The sequence below is a fragment of the Carya illinoinensis genome, chromosome 8 (assembly GCF_018687715.1).
Source record: "Carya illinoinensis cultivar Pawnee chromosome 8, C.illinoinensisPawnee_v1, whole genome shotgun sequence".
Lineage (NCBI taxonomy): Eukaryota > Viridiplantae > Streptophyta > Magnoliopsida > Fagales > Juglandaceae > Carya > Carya illinoinensis.
In genome coordinates this window covers 2,511,521-2,527,639 of record NC_056759.1, presented here as the reverse complement: position 1 = coordinate 2,527,639, position 16,119 = coordinate 2,511,521, and the positions used below count along the sequence as shown (strand labels likewise).

At 36.7% G+C, this 16,119-nt stretch overlaps 1 protein-coding gene across 1 annotated transcript; it reads right to left on the bottom strand.

Annotated features, from left to right (window-relative positions):
* Positions 1-1,791: 1,791 nt before the first annotated feature.
* On the bottom strand, positions 1,792-3,181 carry LOC122318046 (dehydration-responsive element-binding protein 3-like). Its single transcript, XM_043135174.1, has one exon. It carries the CDS (start codon positions 2,725-2,727, stop codon positions 2,017-2,019), a length of 711 nt encoding a protein of 236 aa, XP_042991108.1. The 5' UTR covers positions 2,728-3,181; the 3' UTR covers positions 1,792-2,016.
* Positions 3,182-16,119: the final 12,938 nt, after the last annotated feature.

Genomic DNA, 16,119 nt, shown 5'->3' with positions numbered 1-16,119 from the left:
AACGACGTTATTTCTCTTCAATAAGTGAGATGATATTGTTTTGAGAACACACATTATGCAAAAAAATATAAATGCGACGGTGGAATTAGGGTAAAAGATCTATTACAATCATTTTTCTTTCGAAATTTCTCCCTCACTGTTTGAAACTTAGATATTCTCCCCAGCGGTAGCCACCACCCTAGCCTTCCTCTTCAATGCGATGATATCATCTCCCTTTCCGATGCAACGATGCCATCTTCATCCCCCTCTCCCTCTAATCTTCCTGTCTTAGACTCTCAGGTCTCTTATCTCCCTTTCTTCAGTCTCTCACATACTCACATTCATAGGATAGTTGATATTTATGGTTAGAATTTATATAGTTGATGTTTATTCTTAAATCTATATTGTTGAGTCTTGAAAAATTTGTATGACTCATTAGAATCGATGCGGGCAACTGACCGAAATTACGTTGGCCGGTTTTACTACTCTCTATCGATCGGTATCTTCTCCTGAAATTCATATCGGTTTGGGTTTTAATTATGGACCGTAATCGAAACCGGATGGTCGGTTTTCATGGATGATTCTAACAACAAATTCGTGGTAAATTGACTTCTTTAGACTTAACGAGATAAAAGGTTAAAACAATAAAGAAAGAAGGTTCCACCCTTCACCTCATCACATCACACGAGAAACAATAAAAATTCCTGACGCATGTTCTCGTCTTTTTCTTCAGTAAAATTTATTACTTATGGTCAGTCACTTTATCATTATTAGCCAGAATGCGAAGCTTTCAACGACATAATTATTTGAGAGAGGGATAGAGACGAGGGTCTTCCTTGGGTAAATGACCCAGAGCCTAGAGAGAGAGAGACCTGTGGGGGTGGCTACATAGTTCTGTGATTTGTCTCATGTCCACCCAGGAGAAATAGGGTTTTGCTACACAACTTTTCAATCTTTATTTTTTTTAATTTTTATTACTTTATTTTTTATTAAATATTTAATATATAAATAATAAATAAATTAATTAAATTAATTTAAAAAAATAAATTTAAAAAAAATATATTAAAAAAATATTAAAAATTTAAAAAAAGGTGAGATGTTGAGTAGATTTTTTCGGAAAAATATTGGGTATGCCATGGGCAGGGAACGCCAAACCAGGTTTGATAACCACCATTTTCTTCGTCAGTAAAGAGTAAAAGTCCAAACCCAACTGAACAAGACAACCTTGTTCTTCAATGGCAAGGTATTGCATGTACAGAGACCGGCTCGGTTTGGATATAAAACCTCAATTAATTATAACAATTTTTTAAAATTTTTACATAATATATAATAAATAATTTAATTTTTTAAAATATTAAAATAATAATAATATTAAGAATAATATTTTATCAATATTTTTCTCTTAAAAGTTGGCAAAAAAAAAAAAGAAGATAGATAAGCTGTGCTAACTGGCTACCCCATTGGGGAAATTATTTGAGGGTCATTTTAGCAAGTCACAGTCTTTCACCATCGCTCACCTTCCGCCAATTAAAAGCTAAACCCCCCTTCCGTTTTTTGGGTGGAAGCCTCCTGTATTACTTTCCAAACTAAGAGATTAATGGAGGTCTTTCAGTGAAAGAAGTACGGAAGCTTTTACTGTGTTTAGTTAGAATCAATTCACTGCAATATGGTCAACTTTACTCTAAAAGGATCGATCTTCACAGATTTTTTCCTTTTTTGGTACAAAAACGACGACAAGCTTCGCTCAGATGAAACTTTGAACTCTGAGAGAGAGAGAGAGAGAGAGATAGAGAGAGTAGAAGCTTTCATCTGTTAGCACTTCGAAACAACCATGGCAAGGAAATTTATGCATTTTCTTCTTTTCACCCTAACACTGTAAAGTTAGATGAGGAAGAGGTTTACACAGAAAAACACACGCAGAAATGGAAAAAAAGAAAGAAATTTTAACCCTTCATTGAAAAAGTGAAAGGCGTAAAACACAGAACAGAAAAAGAAAAAGATGGGATTGACACTCACATTCACAAAACAGAGCCCTAGCTAGTACTTGTACTCCCGCAGTACCCCTTCAAAGCTATTTATTGATCCATTCTCCGGCACTGCCAATTGAGCGCAAGCATCTGCATACCCACAATCTTCCACGCTCTGCAGCCATGGCGGGGAGTACATCCCCCACCAATCCACCGAGTCCACAAACACAAACTCCTTGCTCAAGCGCTCTGACTCATAATTCGTCCCCAAACTCGGCAACTCAACGATCTCACTCAACTCCTCTGACTCTTTCGACAAGTCCATCGCCGAAACCAGCGATGACAACGACGGTGGCGGCGAGTCGAAGTTATCCATCTGTGCTGCTTTGGCCGCCGCGGCCTGCACATCACGTGGAGCGAGAGAGACGGGGCGAGGCAATGAGTGGGCGAGCTCCGGGAAATTGAGTATAGCGGAGTTTCCTTTGATGCTCAGCGCAGCGACATCGTGGGCTCTAGCTGCCATTTCCGCGGTGGGGAAAGTGCCGAGCCATATGCGGGATTTTTTGCGGGGCTCGCGGATTTCGGAGACCCATTTGCCCCAATTTCTCATGCGAACGCCGCGGTATACTGGCACGTTCTTGGTGGAGTCCCGGATTCGCTTGTCTTTTCTGGAGTCTGGCAATGGGGGTTTGGAATTTCGGGGTGAGGATGGGGATGGAGGGTTGGAACAGAAAGAGTTTGAGCTGCTTTCAGTTTCTGAGTTCTGGGGTTCCCTACTCATTGTTTTGGTCACCCTGTGATGATGTGATCAATAATTATCTTCTCTTTATTGGACCAGCTGAGTATTGCTTTCTGGTGTGAGCTAAAAGAAACTAGTTATTTGGAAGTGGAGGCTTTTAAGAAAGCAGTCAATGGCAATGACCAGTTTGGCTTCTGTACAAAGATTTAAACGATCAACGAATATAGTAATTAATGCTCAGAAAAGAGATGAAGAGAGCTTCGCTCATAAGGAAGCTGATCATCAGGAAGAGAATGGAGAACATGCAGCTCGTGCTTGACCATTTCAGGTCCTCTTTCTTTCTGATCCTTCACTTCGACTAAAGTCACGCAACACTTAAAAGGACTCAAGACGAGAGAGAGAGAGAGAGAGATCAGAGAGACGGAGAGAGAGAGAAGGTCCAGAAACGAAATGGCTCACTTTGCAAGACCTATGGAAGAATAGGGTCCCCTTCCTCTGGTACCACGCAACCCCCATTAATTTCCCAACTTTTTCATCTTTACCACTTTTACCTATTTTTCACTGTTCATTTATCCTTATCCATTTTTGTCCTGTCTTGAAACTTTTTTTAAACTGAAGTTTCCAATTCCCCCTCCCAACATACACACAGTTAAACTGTTTAAACTTATCGCTTAATCTTATTATTTATATATTTTAATTTTTTATTTAATTTATTTTTACTTGATAGTTAAATAAGTAATTATATATTTTTTTGATAATTAATAATTTTAAAATAATACCTAAAAGAAAATCAAAAGAAAATTAAAGAACAAAAAAATTATAACCTCATCGTATATATAAGAGAGACAGAGACATGGGAGGCCATAAGGAATCACTTTAAAATGTTTTGAATAAGAATAATTCTATTTAAAACTTTTTACATCATTTATGTATTAAATTATATTAGGTAGATGATATATATATGTATAGCATAAAACCATTCAAATAGAAAGACAGGCTTTGGAAAAGAAAAGAAAAAAGACAGGCTTTGAAGTTTTCCGATATTTTATCTATGTTTGCCCATCTTTATTTTTATTTTTTGAATTGGACGGACGTTATACGTTTTATCTTTGATGATATCTTTCTCATCTGAAAGGACTTTCCATCTTTTTCCAATTCCAGCATATTATATTACTTACAAGAAACATTTTTAAAATGCATGCTCCAGTATAAACATCTTTCTAATTTTTTATTTTATCGATGTTTCTTCAGCTTTATTTTTTTTCTAAAATTGGAATGATGTTATTTTGTTGTTAACGAGGACACTCAACCACACGTGGCTGACTTTGCAACATCAACATGGCCGGTTTAACGTCTCGTTTGGAGGGTGGATGAAAACAGACGATCTAAATAGTAATTAAATAATTTATAAATAGTAATAAAATTATTTAAATTAAAATATTTTATAAAATTTTAAAAAATGAGAGAAAAAAATTAAATAAAGATATTATAATATTTATAGGGTTCTTAGAATATTAAATTGTATTTTATTTTAAGATTTGAAAAAATTAAATTGTCATTTGTATTTTATTTGAAAATTTGTGACAATTGTAATGGTTAGATAATAATTAGATAAAAAAATTTAAAATTTAAAACTGAAAAGTATTTATATTTATAATGTTTGAATGTTGAGATGAAATGAGAGAATTTTACAATCCAAATAGAGCCTAAAGTGAGAAAACAAAAACAATATGCCATAGTAGGCATCATTACAACTCTCGATCCTCCTCATTAGAGTTGGGCTCTAACTCCAATGGAGTTAGAATGCCTAACTTTGACTCTGACCAAAGTCAAATGCCAAGTTGATTTCTAACTCTGATCAGAGTTGTCAAAATCAATTTCAGAGTATCGGGGCTCACTTAGAGTTTTGTTTTTGTTTTTGTTTTTCCAATTTTCTTACCACTTTCCCAACATCTAAAGATTCCAAACAACAATCAACAACATCCAACAATTTCTATCAACATCCTCACGTCGGAAAGTTCGTATATGCACTCCTACCCCTGCCTTCATCAAGCTTTGCGAGTTGGATGAGAGAAAAACAATTTACAAAAATTAGGAAGAGAGAAAGTTATCGATTGAGAGAAGAGAGAACGAAGGAAGAGAAAATGGCATTGGGTTTGAAAGAAAGAGATGGATGTATAAGAGGTTAAACAGTGTCGTTTTAAGTATGTTAAAAAAGTCTCATTCACACACCTGGGGGTGGGGGGCCAAACGTGAGTCAGGATCGCTCTTTGCAAATCCATGCCTGTACCTTTAGGCCACTGATCAACTCCATGCTAGCTAGTTTTTTTTTTTTTTTTTTTTTTTTTTTTTTTTTTTTTTATATATATATATATATATATATATATATAACAAGTCAAACATTCATTCATATCAAAGAGTCCTTACAAAAAGAATGTTTCTCAAGCTAAATGGCTTGACTTACAAAAGAAGGACATGAATCCCACCACATAACAATGTCTTCAATTTCCCTAGCATATTTTGTCAATTGATGGGCAGCACCATTACCCAAGCGATGAACATGCTCAAGTCTTGTTTCTTCAAACCCATGCATAAGCCTTCGAATATCTTGTAAAATAAAATCAAATTCCGTTAGATACTCAGAACCTTCATTCAAAGAGTTGACAAGAAGCAAATAATCAGATTCTAATATAATTTTTGGTACCTCCCATTAAGCACATAGTTGTAGGCCTCTCAACAAAGCAATGACTTCAATAAATTCAGCTGAAGAAACCTCCATTTCCACCTTACTAACAGCTACTACAACATTCCCACTATGATCTCTCAAAATAACCCAAACCCCAACATAAAAAGATTCACTAAATGTAGCACCATCAACATTTAATTTCAAACAACCCATTGGAGGGGATGCCAATACACAACATGATTAATCCTTTTATCAAACCCAGAAAATACCTGCACCCTAGTATACTCTTGCTGTAAAGACAAAGCACTATTAACAGCAGCATTAATATTCAGAGAGGCATCCTCATAAATGAACTTGTTTCTCCTATTCCATAGTCCCCAAGCAACAATAAAAAAAGTGGCTAACACGTCATGAGAGCCTCTATCACGAGCCAAGTTTGCCAAATCCCAAAAAGAGAGATCAGAAACAATCTCACCTAATTCAGGACAATAATCCAACCACACTTGTCTCACATCACTGCAATAAAATAAGGCATAAGCAGCATCTTCCACACAACTAGAATAGATAACACAACAATCATTCTCAAGCACATGTTTATGTTTTAAATTCTAGAAAGTTGGTAGCTTTTTATGACAAGCCCTCCATGCAAAAATCTTAATTTTTTTAGGGATTTTCAGATGCCACAAACACCTTTAAAAAGCTGAATCCATGCGCTCTATTGAGTGCTGCCTCATATCATTAGAGAGACCCTGCTGCAACATTCGGTAAGCACTCTTAACTGAATAAATTCTATTTTTTTCATGCACCCAAAACAAAGAATCTTCAGCATGAACAGAAATATTAAACTACAGAATTTTCTGAATCACATTTGGATTGAATAGAGCTCTTAAAACTTGTATATTCCACCAACCCATACTTATATCAATCAAAGAATGAACTTTTAGCTCTTCATCAAACTCAGAATTATTGAGAGGCAAATTATAATCAGGAATCCATGGGTCTTTAAAGACATGAACAGATTTACCATTCCCCACTCTCCACCTACAACCTCTTTTCAAATCTTTGATAGTTGCCAAAATACCCTTCCACACATAAGGTGAATTACACCTTAGATTGGTTTCAAACAAACTTGTATGGGGGAAATATTTTGCTTTAAAAACACGATGCACTAGGGAGCCCTCATTCCTTAGCAGCCGCCAACCTTGTTTAGCTAAAAGAGGTAGATTAAAAAGATGTAAATCTTTAAAACCCATCCCTCCTCTAAATTTTGAGTTACATAGCTTCTCCCGACTTACCCAGTGAATTTTATTCCCCTGCCCTTGATTTCCCCACCAAAACTTGGGCATCATCATCATCTCTAATTCTTTACAAAGAGACTTTGGGAACAAAAAACAGCTCATAGCATACGTAGGGATAGACATTGCTACTGCCTTAATGAGTACCTCTCTTCCCCCTTGTGATAATAATTTACTTTTCTACAGCTGTAATTTCTTCCAAACTCTACTTTTGATACTAGAGAAAGCTTGTTTTTTTGATCGCCCAACTAAAGGTGGTAGTCTCAAATATTTTTCATATTGATGTGTATGACTCACTCCCAAAGTTGCATAATATTAGCTTTTAACTCATCACTAACATTCTTACTAAAAACCATAGAAGTCTTTTCTTTGTTAATACATTGCCCCGAAGCTCTCTCATATTTGTTTAATAAGATCTGAATCTTTTTATTAGTGGCAACATCAGCTTGACAAAAAATAAGACTATCGTCCGCAAACAGCAAGTGATTCACTCTAGGTGCACCTCTACAAATCTGAATCCCCTTAACACCTTCTCTACCAGCAGAATTTTTCAACAAAGAGATTAGGCCTTCGCTACATAAGAGGAACAGATAAGGAGATAAAGGATCTCCTTATCTGATTCCCCTACTTGGAACTATAGGGCCTTTGGGCTGCCATTAACTAATACTGAAAAGGAAACTGTTCTCACACACTTCATAATCAAACTTACAAAGTTACAAGCAAAACCAAGGGATTTCATAATTTTTTCCAAAAATGTCCACTCTACCCTATCATATGCTTTACTCATATCCAGTTTAAGAGACATAAAAACTTTAGTTCCATATCTCTTCCTTCTCAAAAAATGCACAATTTCATAAGCAACAAGCACATTATCAGAAATTTGTCTACCTGGAATAAAAGCGCATTGACTATCAGAAACAACAGCTGGCAAGATCTTCTTAAGTCTATTTGCAATGACTTTAGACAGAATTTTATAAAGCACATTATGAATACTAATTGGTCTAAAATCTGCTACTTTTGAAGGTGATGCTTTTTTAGGAATAAGGGTAAGAAAAATATGATTCAATTCACTAGGAAAATCTCCAGAATTCAGAGCTAACAGCAAAGCATCAGTAACAGATTTACCAATCACATGCCAATACTTTTGGAAAAAAATAGGAGACATACCATCGGGTCGGGATGTTTTTGAGGGATGTATTTGTTTGAGAGCATCCTCCACTTCCTTGGCTACAAATGGTTTTACGAGCTCTTCATTCATATCATTTGTGACTTTCCTATCAAGACTTGATAATACCTCCGTCATCTCCACGTGGTCCGTTGTTGAAAAAAGATTCTGAAAATAATCAGTGATTAAAGCATCCATCTGAACCCCATTCTTCCAATTTTCAGAGTCATCGCTCAGCTGAACAATAGTATTCTTCCTTCGTCAAGCCGAAACCTTTGAATGAAAATACTTAGAGTTACAATCCCCCTCCTTGAGCCACTGAACACGAGATCTCTGTTTCCACATTAACTCATCCCTTTCCAGCCACTTCTGAACTTCATCACGGGCCTTATTAAACTCAGCTGGGAACAAACAATTAGGATCAGTAGCTTGTAGACTCTGAAGTTTCATCTTGGCCTTGGCTAATTCTTGTTCAACATGACCTAAAGATGCCTTATTCCAAACGCCCAAATGCTCTGCACATGTAGAAATACAGTTCATAATATGACTCAAAGAAACAGAATCCTCAACACGCCTCTACACATTTTCAATAATAGAGGAGCATGCTGCCTCTCCCACCCACATGGCTTCAAAACGAAACAATTTCTTCCCCCTTCTCCGAATTAAAACACCCTCAGTATCTAACCACAAAGGAGAGTGGTCAGAATGTGCCGCTACATCATGATAAACTCTAAGATTTGGATATATATCACACTATAAACTATTAGCAAGAAATCTATCCAATCTCCCCATAATTAAACCAGCCCATTCTCTCCGATTACTCCAAGTAAATCGAGTCCCAACAAAACCCAAGTCTTTCAGCTCACATACTTCCAACACTTCCCTAAACTCTCTTAATTGAGTATTACTCCGTAAACTACCTCCATATTTTTCAGAATTGTCAAGGATTTCATTGAAATCTCCAAACACTAAACAAGGTACATTAACCCCACTACCCAAAGTTTTTAAAACCCTCCACACTTCCATCTCATGGTCCTATCCGGATGGCCATAAACCCCAGTTATCAAACACTTTTCCCCATTACAATCAGTAATAATTGCATGAATATGGTGATGAGTATAATTAATTATAGATAAATTCAACTCATCCTTCCAAAACAGAGCTAGCCCACCGCTCCGCTCCACACAATCAACACCAAAACAATTACTGAATCCCAACTTGAATTTACACATCTCCACTTTTCTAGCATTCATTTTTTTTTTCTTGCAAAAAATAAAAATCGTGAGCTTCATTCGTAATTAAATCACGAAGCGTACAAACACTCCGTGGGTTTCCAAGCCCACAGAGATTCCAGCTTAAGCCTTTCATTGTGACTGGCGGGGCTGTTCAACAGCCACTACCGATAAAACTGATTTCAAATCCACAACATTTGAATCACAAGAAACTTTACCTTTCTTTGCAACATCTTCCAACAGCAAAGGGTCTTTTCATTTTCTGCCGAGAGAAATGGTAGCATCCTCCGTTTGACCTCCATCAGCACACCCAGATATAGCCGACCGGCCTCTCCCATGTTGTTGCTTCAGTTTCGCAGCCCTAGCCGCTGCTGAAGAAACTCTCGGGTTTAACTTAGGTGGGAAAGGGGCTGAATGAAAAACCGATTGAGACTTAGAAGACTGTGGGTTGTAACCGTATGGGCCTAAGCCCAACCCCAAACCCACGTCTGAAGCCTGTAGGACTGGGACTTCAGTAAGCCCATGCGTATTTACCCCACCGTTCTCTTCGGTAAGCCCCGTACACCCAATGTCTTCTGCATAAGGACTCTGCTCTGTTTCCATTACTTTTGAAACCAACATGTTCCGAGATTCCTCCCAAGCCGTTATTGCAGAAAAAGCCGCCTGAACACCCAGACCTGAAAGATTGACCTCCGTAATCATCTCCTCCACGACAGTATCTTTATTCCCACAATTTATTCCCTTAACTGGTGTCGTATCCAACTCTGTAACTGACGTAACTAGTTTTGTAACAGACGGAGCGTTGTAAATGTTAGATTGAGTCGTCATCCCCTCTGGTTCCCCTCCCTCCGCCGTCGACAGCGGTGCTGCCACTGTTGGTGCCCCTGAGTTTGTGCCTTCGTGCCGCCCTACCACCCTTCGAGTACTCAAGAAACAGGCTCTCAACCATTGCCCATAGGGAGGCTTGGTCTGATCTAGCTTTACAGCGTCGGTAACTTCACAATCCTTTAGCGTGTGTCCCAACACTCCACAGAAAAAACATAAATCTGGTAATCTTTCATAGGAAAAATTCACCCAGCATGAAGCTCCCTTCGCCACATTCAGACGCTTCCTTCGTAACAAAGGTTTGGAAATATCCAGCATTACTCGGACTCGCATGTACTCCCCCCATTCCATTTCTCCCTTATCTAGATCAACCTCCAGAACCTCCCCCAATGCACAACCAACCAATTTTCTAATATACTCATTCTGAGCAATCAGTGGTAGATCATGAATACAGACCCAAAAAGGAGCCTTTACCAGTTCAAGTTTACTGATCTATATCAGACCATCAAATTCCTTCAATAACACCAAATGTTTATCAAAACTCCAAGGACCTTCACGTACAACTTTGGCTCTGTCTCGACTATCTTCAAATTCAACCAGTGTAAATTCAGTATTCAAATCGCGAAACTTCACACTCTTCAGTCTTCACCAACTGCCAAACTTTTCGCATCGTCTGTTTAAAAGTTTTATGATTATAATGTTTCCGAATCAGAAGCTTCATAATCAAACAATTCTCTCCACGTTCCAACACTTCTTCCAATTTACTCGACTCCACCGACATCTCCTTATTCTACTTCTCCGGTAAAAACAAACACGCATACAATTCATCCAAATTATCCGACTCGGTCCAAAATTTTCTTCAATTATGAACTTCAATTTTTTTTACTCTATCAAAATCGGAGAGGACGTTGATCAGAATCGAATCTGTCGGAAGTTTTGCACAGCCGTACTCTCCCCATATCCCAACATTTCACCCGAACATACACTCAATGCTTCTCTAATCTATTTCTCTTCAACTTTCAATGTTATTACATCCTACATGCATGATGCATGGATCGATGGATCATGATTCATCCATTCCACATAACTGGAAGAAATCTGGTCCCAACAGTACCCACCCCGCCCGCCGTTTCCTCAATAAAACCACCCAATTAGTTGTCATAATTAATTGCTTTTACCTTAAATTATAACAATATTACTTTTTATTATTATTATAATTTATCTTACAAAACAAATTATATCACATAATTACGTTATTTTGTGTGAACTACCCACCAACTTAAAAATAAAATTCTTCTTAAATTTATTGTCACCAATATCTCAAAGATCTCCCCATAATTATCGAAAGTCGCCAGCTTGGCTTTGAGCTCTCGTAGAGTGCCATTTTGCCAGTGAGGACCTGAGGTAGCTATCTAGCTAATTCCTTGTTGAAGTATGTAGCTAGGCTGGCCTCATCAGAACATGAATAAAATGTCACTTCGGTAATAAAGAACATGAGGCCTGTATTCATTCGGCCCCGACTCAAAATTACCAGGTACTTCAAAGTTGAAACAAACAAAAAAGATTGGTGATTGATAAATGTGACCAATGACTGTAATAATCTTATGGATTAATGTTAAATCATGGTTAGAAAGATTTGATATATGTCTTACACTCTTAACCCGATCGAGGATAATCATGTTATCATTATGCGGGAAATTAAATGTCATGACGTGAATGATTATGAAATCTTATAGTGAATTAACAAAACAGAAAAGGCAGATATATACACATATATATATAGAGAGAGAGAGAGAGAGAGAGAGAGAGAGAGAGAGAGAGAGAGAGAGAGAGAGAGAGAGAGAGAGAGAGAGAGAGAGAGGCATTAATTTTTGGACATCTCTCTATAAATCTTCTGTACGTTTAGGCGATGCCATAATTTCAAGATAACATATAATAAAGCCAGTTTGAAGAATAGATGCTTCTTTAAATTTTCTGGAGTCCTATACCCACCGATTGGCTTATATATACATGATTGGTTTCCATAGATCGAGTAGACTGCTAACGGTTGCATTGACGTTCTCGACTGATCCTTAATTTCAACAACTCAGCCATGTATGCATGATGCACCTTACGACCCACACCCACCCCGCGCCCCATCTGGGTCCCAACCACATTACGAGCTATGTCGCACCCGGCCACGGTGCACCGGTGCGACCAAATGTGGGATCTCGCCACGACTGCGTGCATGGTGCATTAATCCAGCTAATAAATGAACTTACCCCAGTTTTCAAAAACGACTTGATGATCTCCCCGGCCAGCAATATTTATAAAATTAATGGTGTGGGGTGGGGGGAACCTCTACGTATATATTAAAGAAATTTAAAACTAAACGATTAATTTGTACATCCATTCACATGGGCTTGCAAATTGCAATCGTTTTGCTTTGTTCACGCATTCTCTGAATCAGTGGTACTACTTTTGAGCGTGACATCTTACAATAACACGACTTCCGACAGACGTTCAATTGTACGTACGTGATATCAATTGATCATGAGATCGATCGTACGACTGACCGGTTTAATATAAACGACGGACGTACAATTTATATATGTTAGCAAGATGACAATAAATTATGTTTCTATATATGTATGCATGACTCTTGTGATTAGGTTAGAGATCATCGATGATCAAAAGTGTCTCTCCCAATAGTCGATCAAATGCCTTGCCAACTTCTTGATTATAATTGTTTCTTGTATTCTTTTTCTCAAGAAAGAAAAAATTCTGACTCTTACTCTATTTTATTTAATTAAATATTTCACATGTGAAACTCACTTATTGATCAGGAAGAGTCTGATCCACACGTGAGGAGGAGAATTAAAACAAAATATAATAATTAAATCTACATCTTTCTATCAGTTTAAACTTTTAAAATAAGTTATAATTGTACATTCTATACATTCTAACTAGCTAGCTAGGCGCTCAAGCATGTTTTAATTCTTTAGTAATTGTTCATGTGATCGGTCGATCTCAGCTACTGCTAGCAAGCCGGGATGTCTTTCTCACGTTCTAATTAATTTTACAGATAATATTGTAGTACTACGTACTACTACTTGTAGATGATGTTGATATTGCACCTGCAAAAATGAGCTGTTGTTGAGAAGTAAATTTGGACCCATAATCAATTATAAGTCCAAGATTTATAAGATCAGTTGATTTATATATGAATCCGTCTGTCGCTCTCAGACGTACAAAACAATAGGGTACCTAAAATGAGCTAAATTCATGGCCACAAATTTTGATTCGTCATATCATGATTCTGTAACTTCTCGGGTCATAGAAGATAGAAACCGTCCAAGGCCCTTGCCACTGTTACAACCATCCCCGATTTAAAGAACTAATTTCTGCATCATGTCATTATTATAATTTAAAATTTTAATTTCCAATCCCAACGTTTATAAACATAAGGAATTCTTTTCTATGACACTAGCTGGGATATGTCACATGTGTATATATATATAACGTACGGTGTCTAGAGGAAGTTTGCAACGGAAAGCTAGCTAGCTAGTCCATAAATTTTGAATTTATTATTTTAAAAATAAGAACTTGATAGTTGATGAACTGTATCACATCAACACAACCATGAGAGTAAAATGTGTGTAATATATATATAGCATAGCTTATGTATTAATACAAGATTTAATTATTTTTAATATTGCATAGTTGGGTACGTGTATATTATATATATATATAAAGAAAAATATTTTAGTCACAAAAAGATCTCACAAAAGTAAATTTATAAACTAGTGTAGCTTAATGTAATTATACGTAATTAGATTGTAAAATTATTTTTATTATAAAATAGATCTAATATATTATATAAAATCACACTAATTTATAAATTTATTTTTATAGAACGTGTGCGATCCTACCGGCCTCATGTATACTTGTGTTTGAAATAATGTAATTGAGAAAAAAACTAGCCCAAGTAGGATCTTAATCTGGGCTTTGTCTAATGAGAGGCCTAATCTGAAAACACCCAATAAGTCTGTACTTGGTCGGACAATCAAGAAAAGGTCACGAAAAACTACCAAAGTCAAGGTATTTGCTTGGTGAGCATGCAATTAAGGTTTGCCCACTCAGTATAATCTCAAGAGGAGAAATGTTAATTCTGAAAGAAAGGTGTTGCTTCTATCAAGAAAAAATGGAAGATCTATCACATGCACTATTCTATTGTCCTACCCATAAGAGAGCACTGGAATAAGCATCAATCCGAATTGGAAAAATTGGACAGTAATTAGAACGTGATGAATATTGCACTGAGAGGTAAGGAGAAAGGCAACATCGATGCCTTGTCAATTTTTTCTTTAATAGCTTGGGGCATCTGATAGCGCAGAAATAAGATGGTGGATGATAAAATTTATGTAAAGCTGAGACAAGTGATTGAACATGCCTTATATTTGCAGAAGATCCATAAAGTGCTTAAAACTCTTTCAAGCCCAAAGACACAGGCTTATTGTTTTTGGAAACCGCCCCACAAGGTTGTCTAAAATTAAATGTGGATGGAGTTATGTTCTTCGATCATCACAAAGCAAGGATAGGCGCTATCCTCAGAGATGATAAAGGAGAAATAGTTATAGCTGCCAGCAAAATGGAAAATGAGGTTAATGATCCAAAATCTATTGAATTATTAGCAATGTTTAAAGGTCTTCAACTTTGTGTCAACATGGGTATTACTTAACTTATTCTTAAAAGTGACAGTTTGCTAATGGTAAAGGAGCTACAAGATGCAAGGAATCTTCATCAATTCTGGGGAACCTGTTAAGAAACAAAGAACCTAATGAAGCTGTTCAAAGGTTGCCAAGTTCAACATATCAATCAACTGGGAAATGAGGCAGCTCATAGGCTTGCCCACCATGCCTGGAATGTAGAAAGCATTGAGATGTGACGAGATTATGTTCCAAATTTTATTTCTCAAGCTGTATAAATTGATAAAAGGTCATGAAAATCTTTACCTGCTGCCTTGGTCTGGTTTTCAATCCAGTTCCCTACATGCATGTTTGTCAGCATGTGTACGTACCTCAGACACATACTGTTTTAGGAGACGTGTTATGAGTTTCCTTCCTGCATGTACCTGCAATATGCAAGGACGACGGTTCATTTTCCCTAAATATTTTAGATGTAGTAAATGGAAGTGTTTCCCAATCATCATCATATTGATCATGATCATATACATATGCACCTATTGTTTCAAAAATATAAAAAATAATAATAATAAATTGTTTTTATATATAATTAAAAATTATTTATGTAATTATTTTTACGTATTTGTTACCTATTCTACTAATGTGATTAATTGCGTCACTTTTTTTAATATAAAATAATTGATTTGGTCAATTACATTAATGGGTTGTGCAAGGAGTATATAAAAATGATTGTATCATGTAGCAAAACTCATATATTATTGAGCTGAACAAAATATATAAGACCTTGCCACCTTGAAAGAGCGAAAAACACGCATTTAGCTTCCATCATTCAGCACAACCTGGAGTTAACTGATTGACTGAGTAGTACTGTCCCTACACATTGAAAGCTATCAACAATATTCCCAAACAAGTAACGCTTCATCTCTTTAAGATAAGCTAAAATCACTTGTACTAGCTGGACGTTTACTTTTAAAAGGATTAGTCGATTATATATGTTCGAGTTTTCTTAGAAAGGTTATAAAACTCAGATCCGCCGAATTATAAGGAATTGATGATCATATTCAATATTCGATCGGTAACTGACCTATCATTCTTCTCACAGCCAATGTGGGACTTGAGTGAGCAGGCCGGGGCATCGCAGGACCAGTTCGACCCTGGCCTAGCTTTTATTCAACACGAACCTATTAGAAGACATGATCGTCTTGATCATATTAATTGCATTAACTATTGACAACCATTTGACATCGATCGCCATATTCATTGTCCAGTACACGTGGTTGTATTTATATATGAAGAGACTGATGATGAAGAGGAAGGGCAGGGTCACTGTATCATCATGGGGCTTCATCGTTCATTTAATGCATAAGCAATAATATTGCCGTGCATGAAGGATAACACAATTTTTTTTTTTTTTAAACCAAAATTAACTCTCTGCATCGTGATGATGATGATGAATCAAGCTGTTGGCGGACATATACATACATACATACATATACACATTCATATATATATATATATGAAGTAGATGTGTTTCTGCCTGTTCATT

Coding starts and splice junctions, on each gene's coding strand:
- LOC122318046 (XM_043135174.1), bottom strand. CDS start 2,727: ATGAGTAGGGAACCCCAGAACTCAGAAACTGAAAGCAGCTCAAACTCT.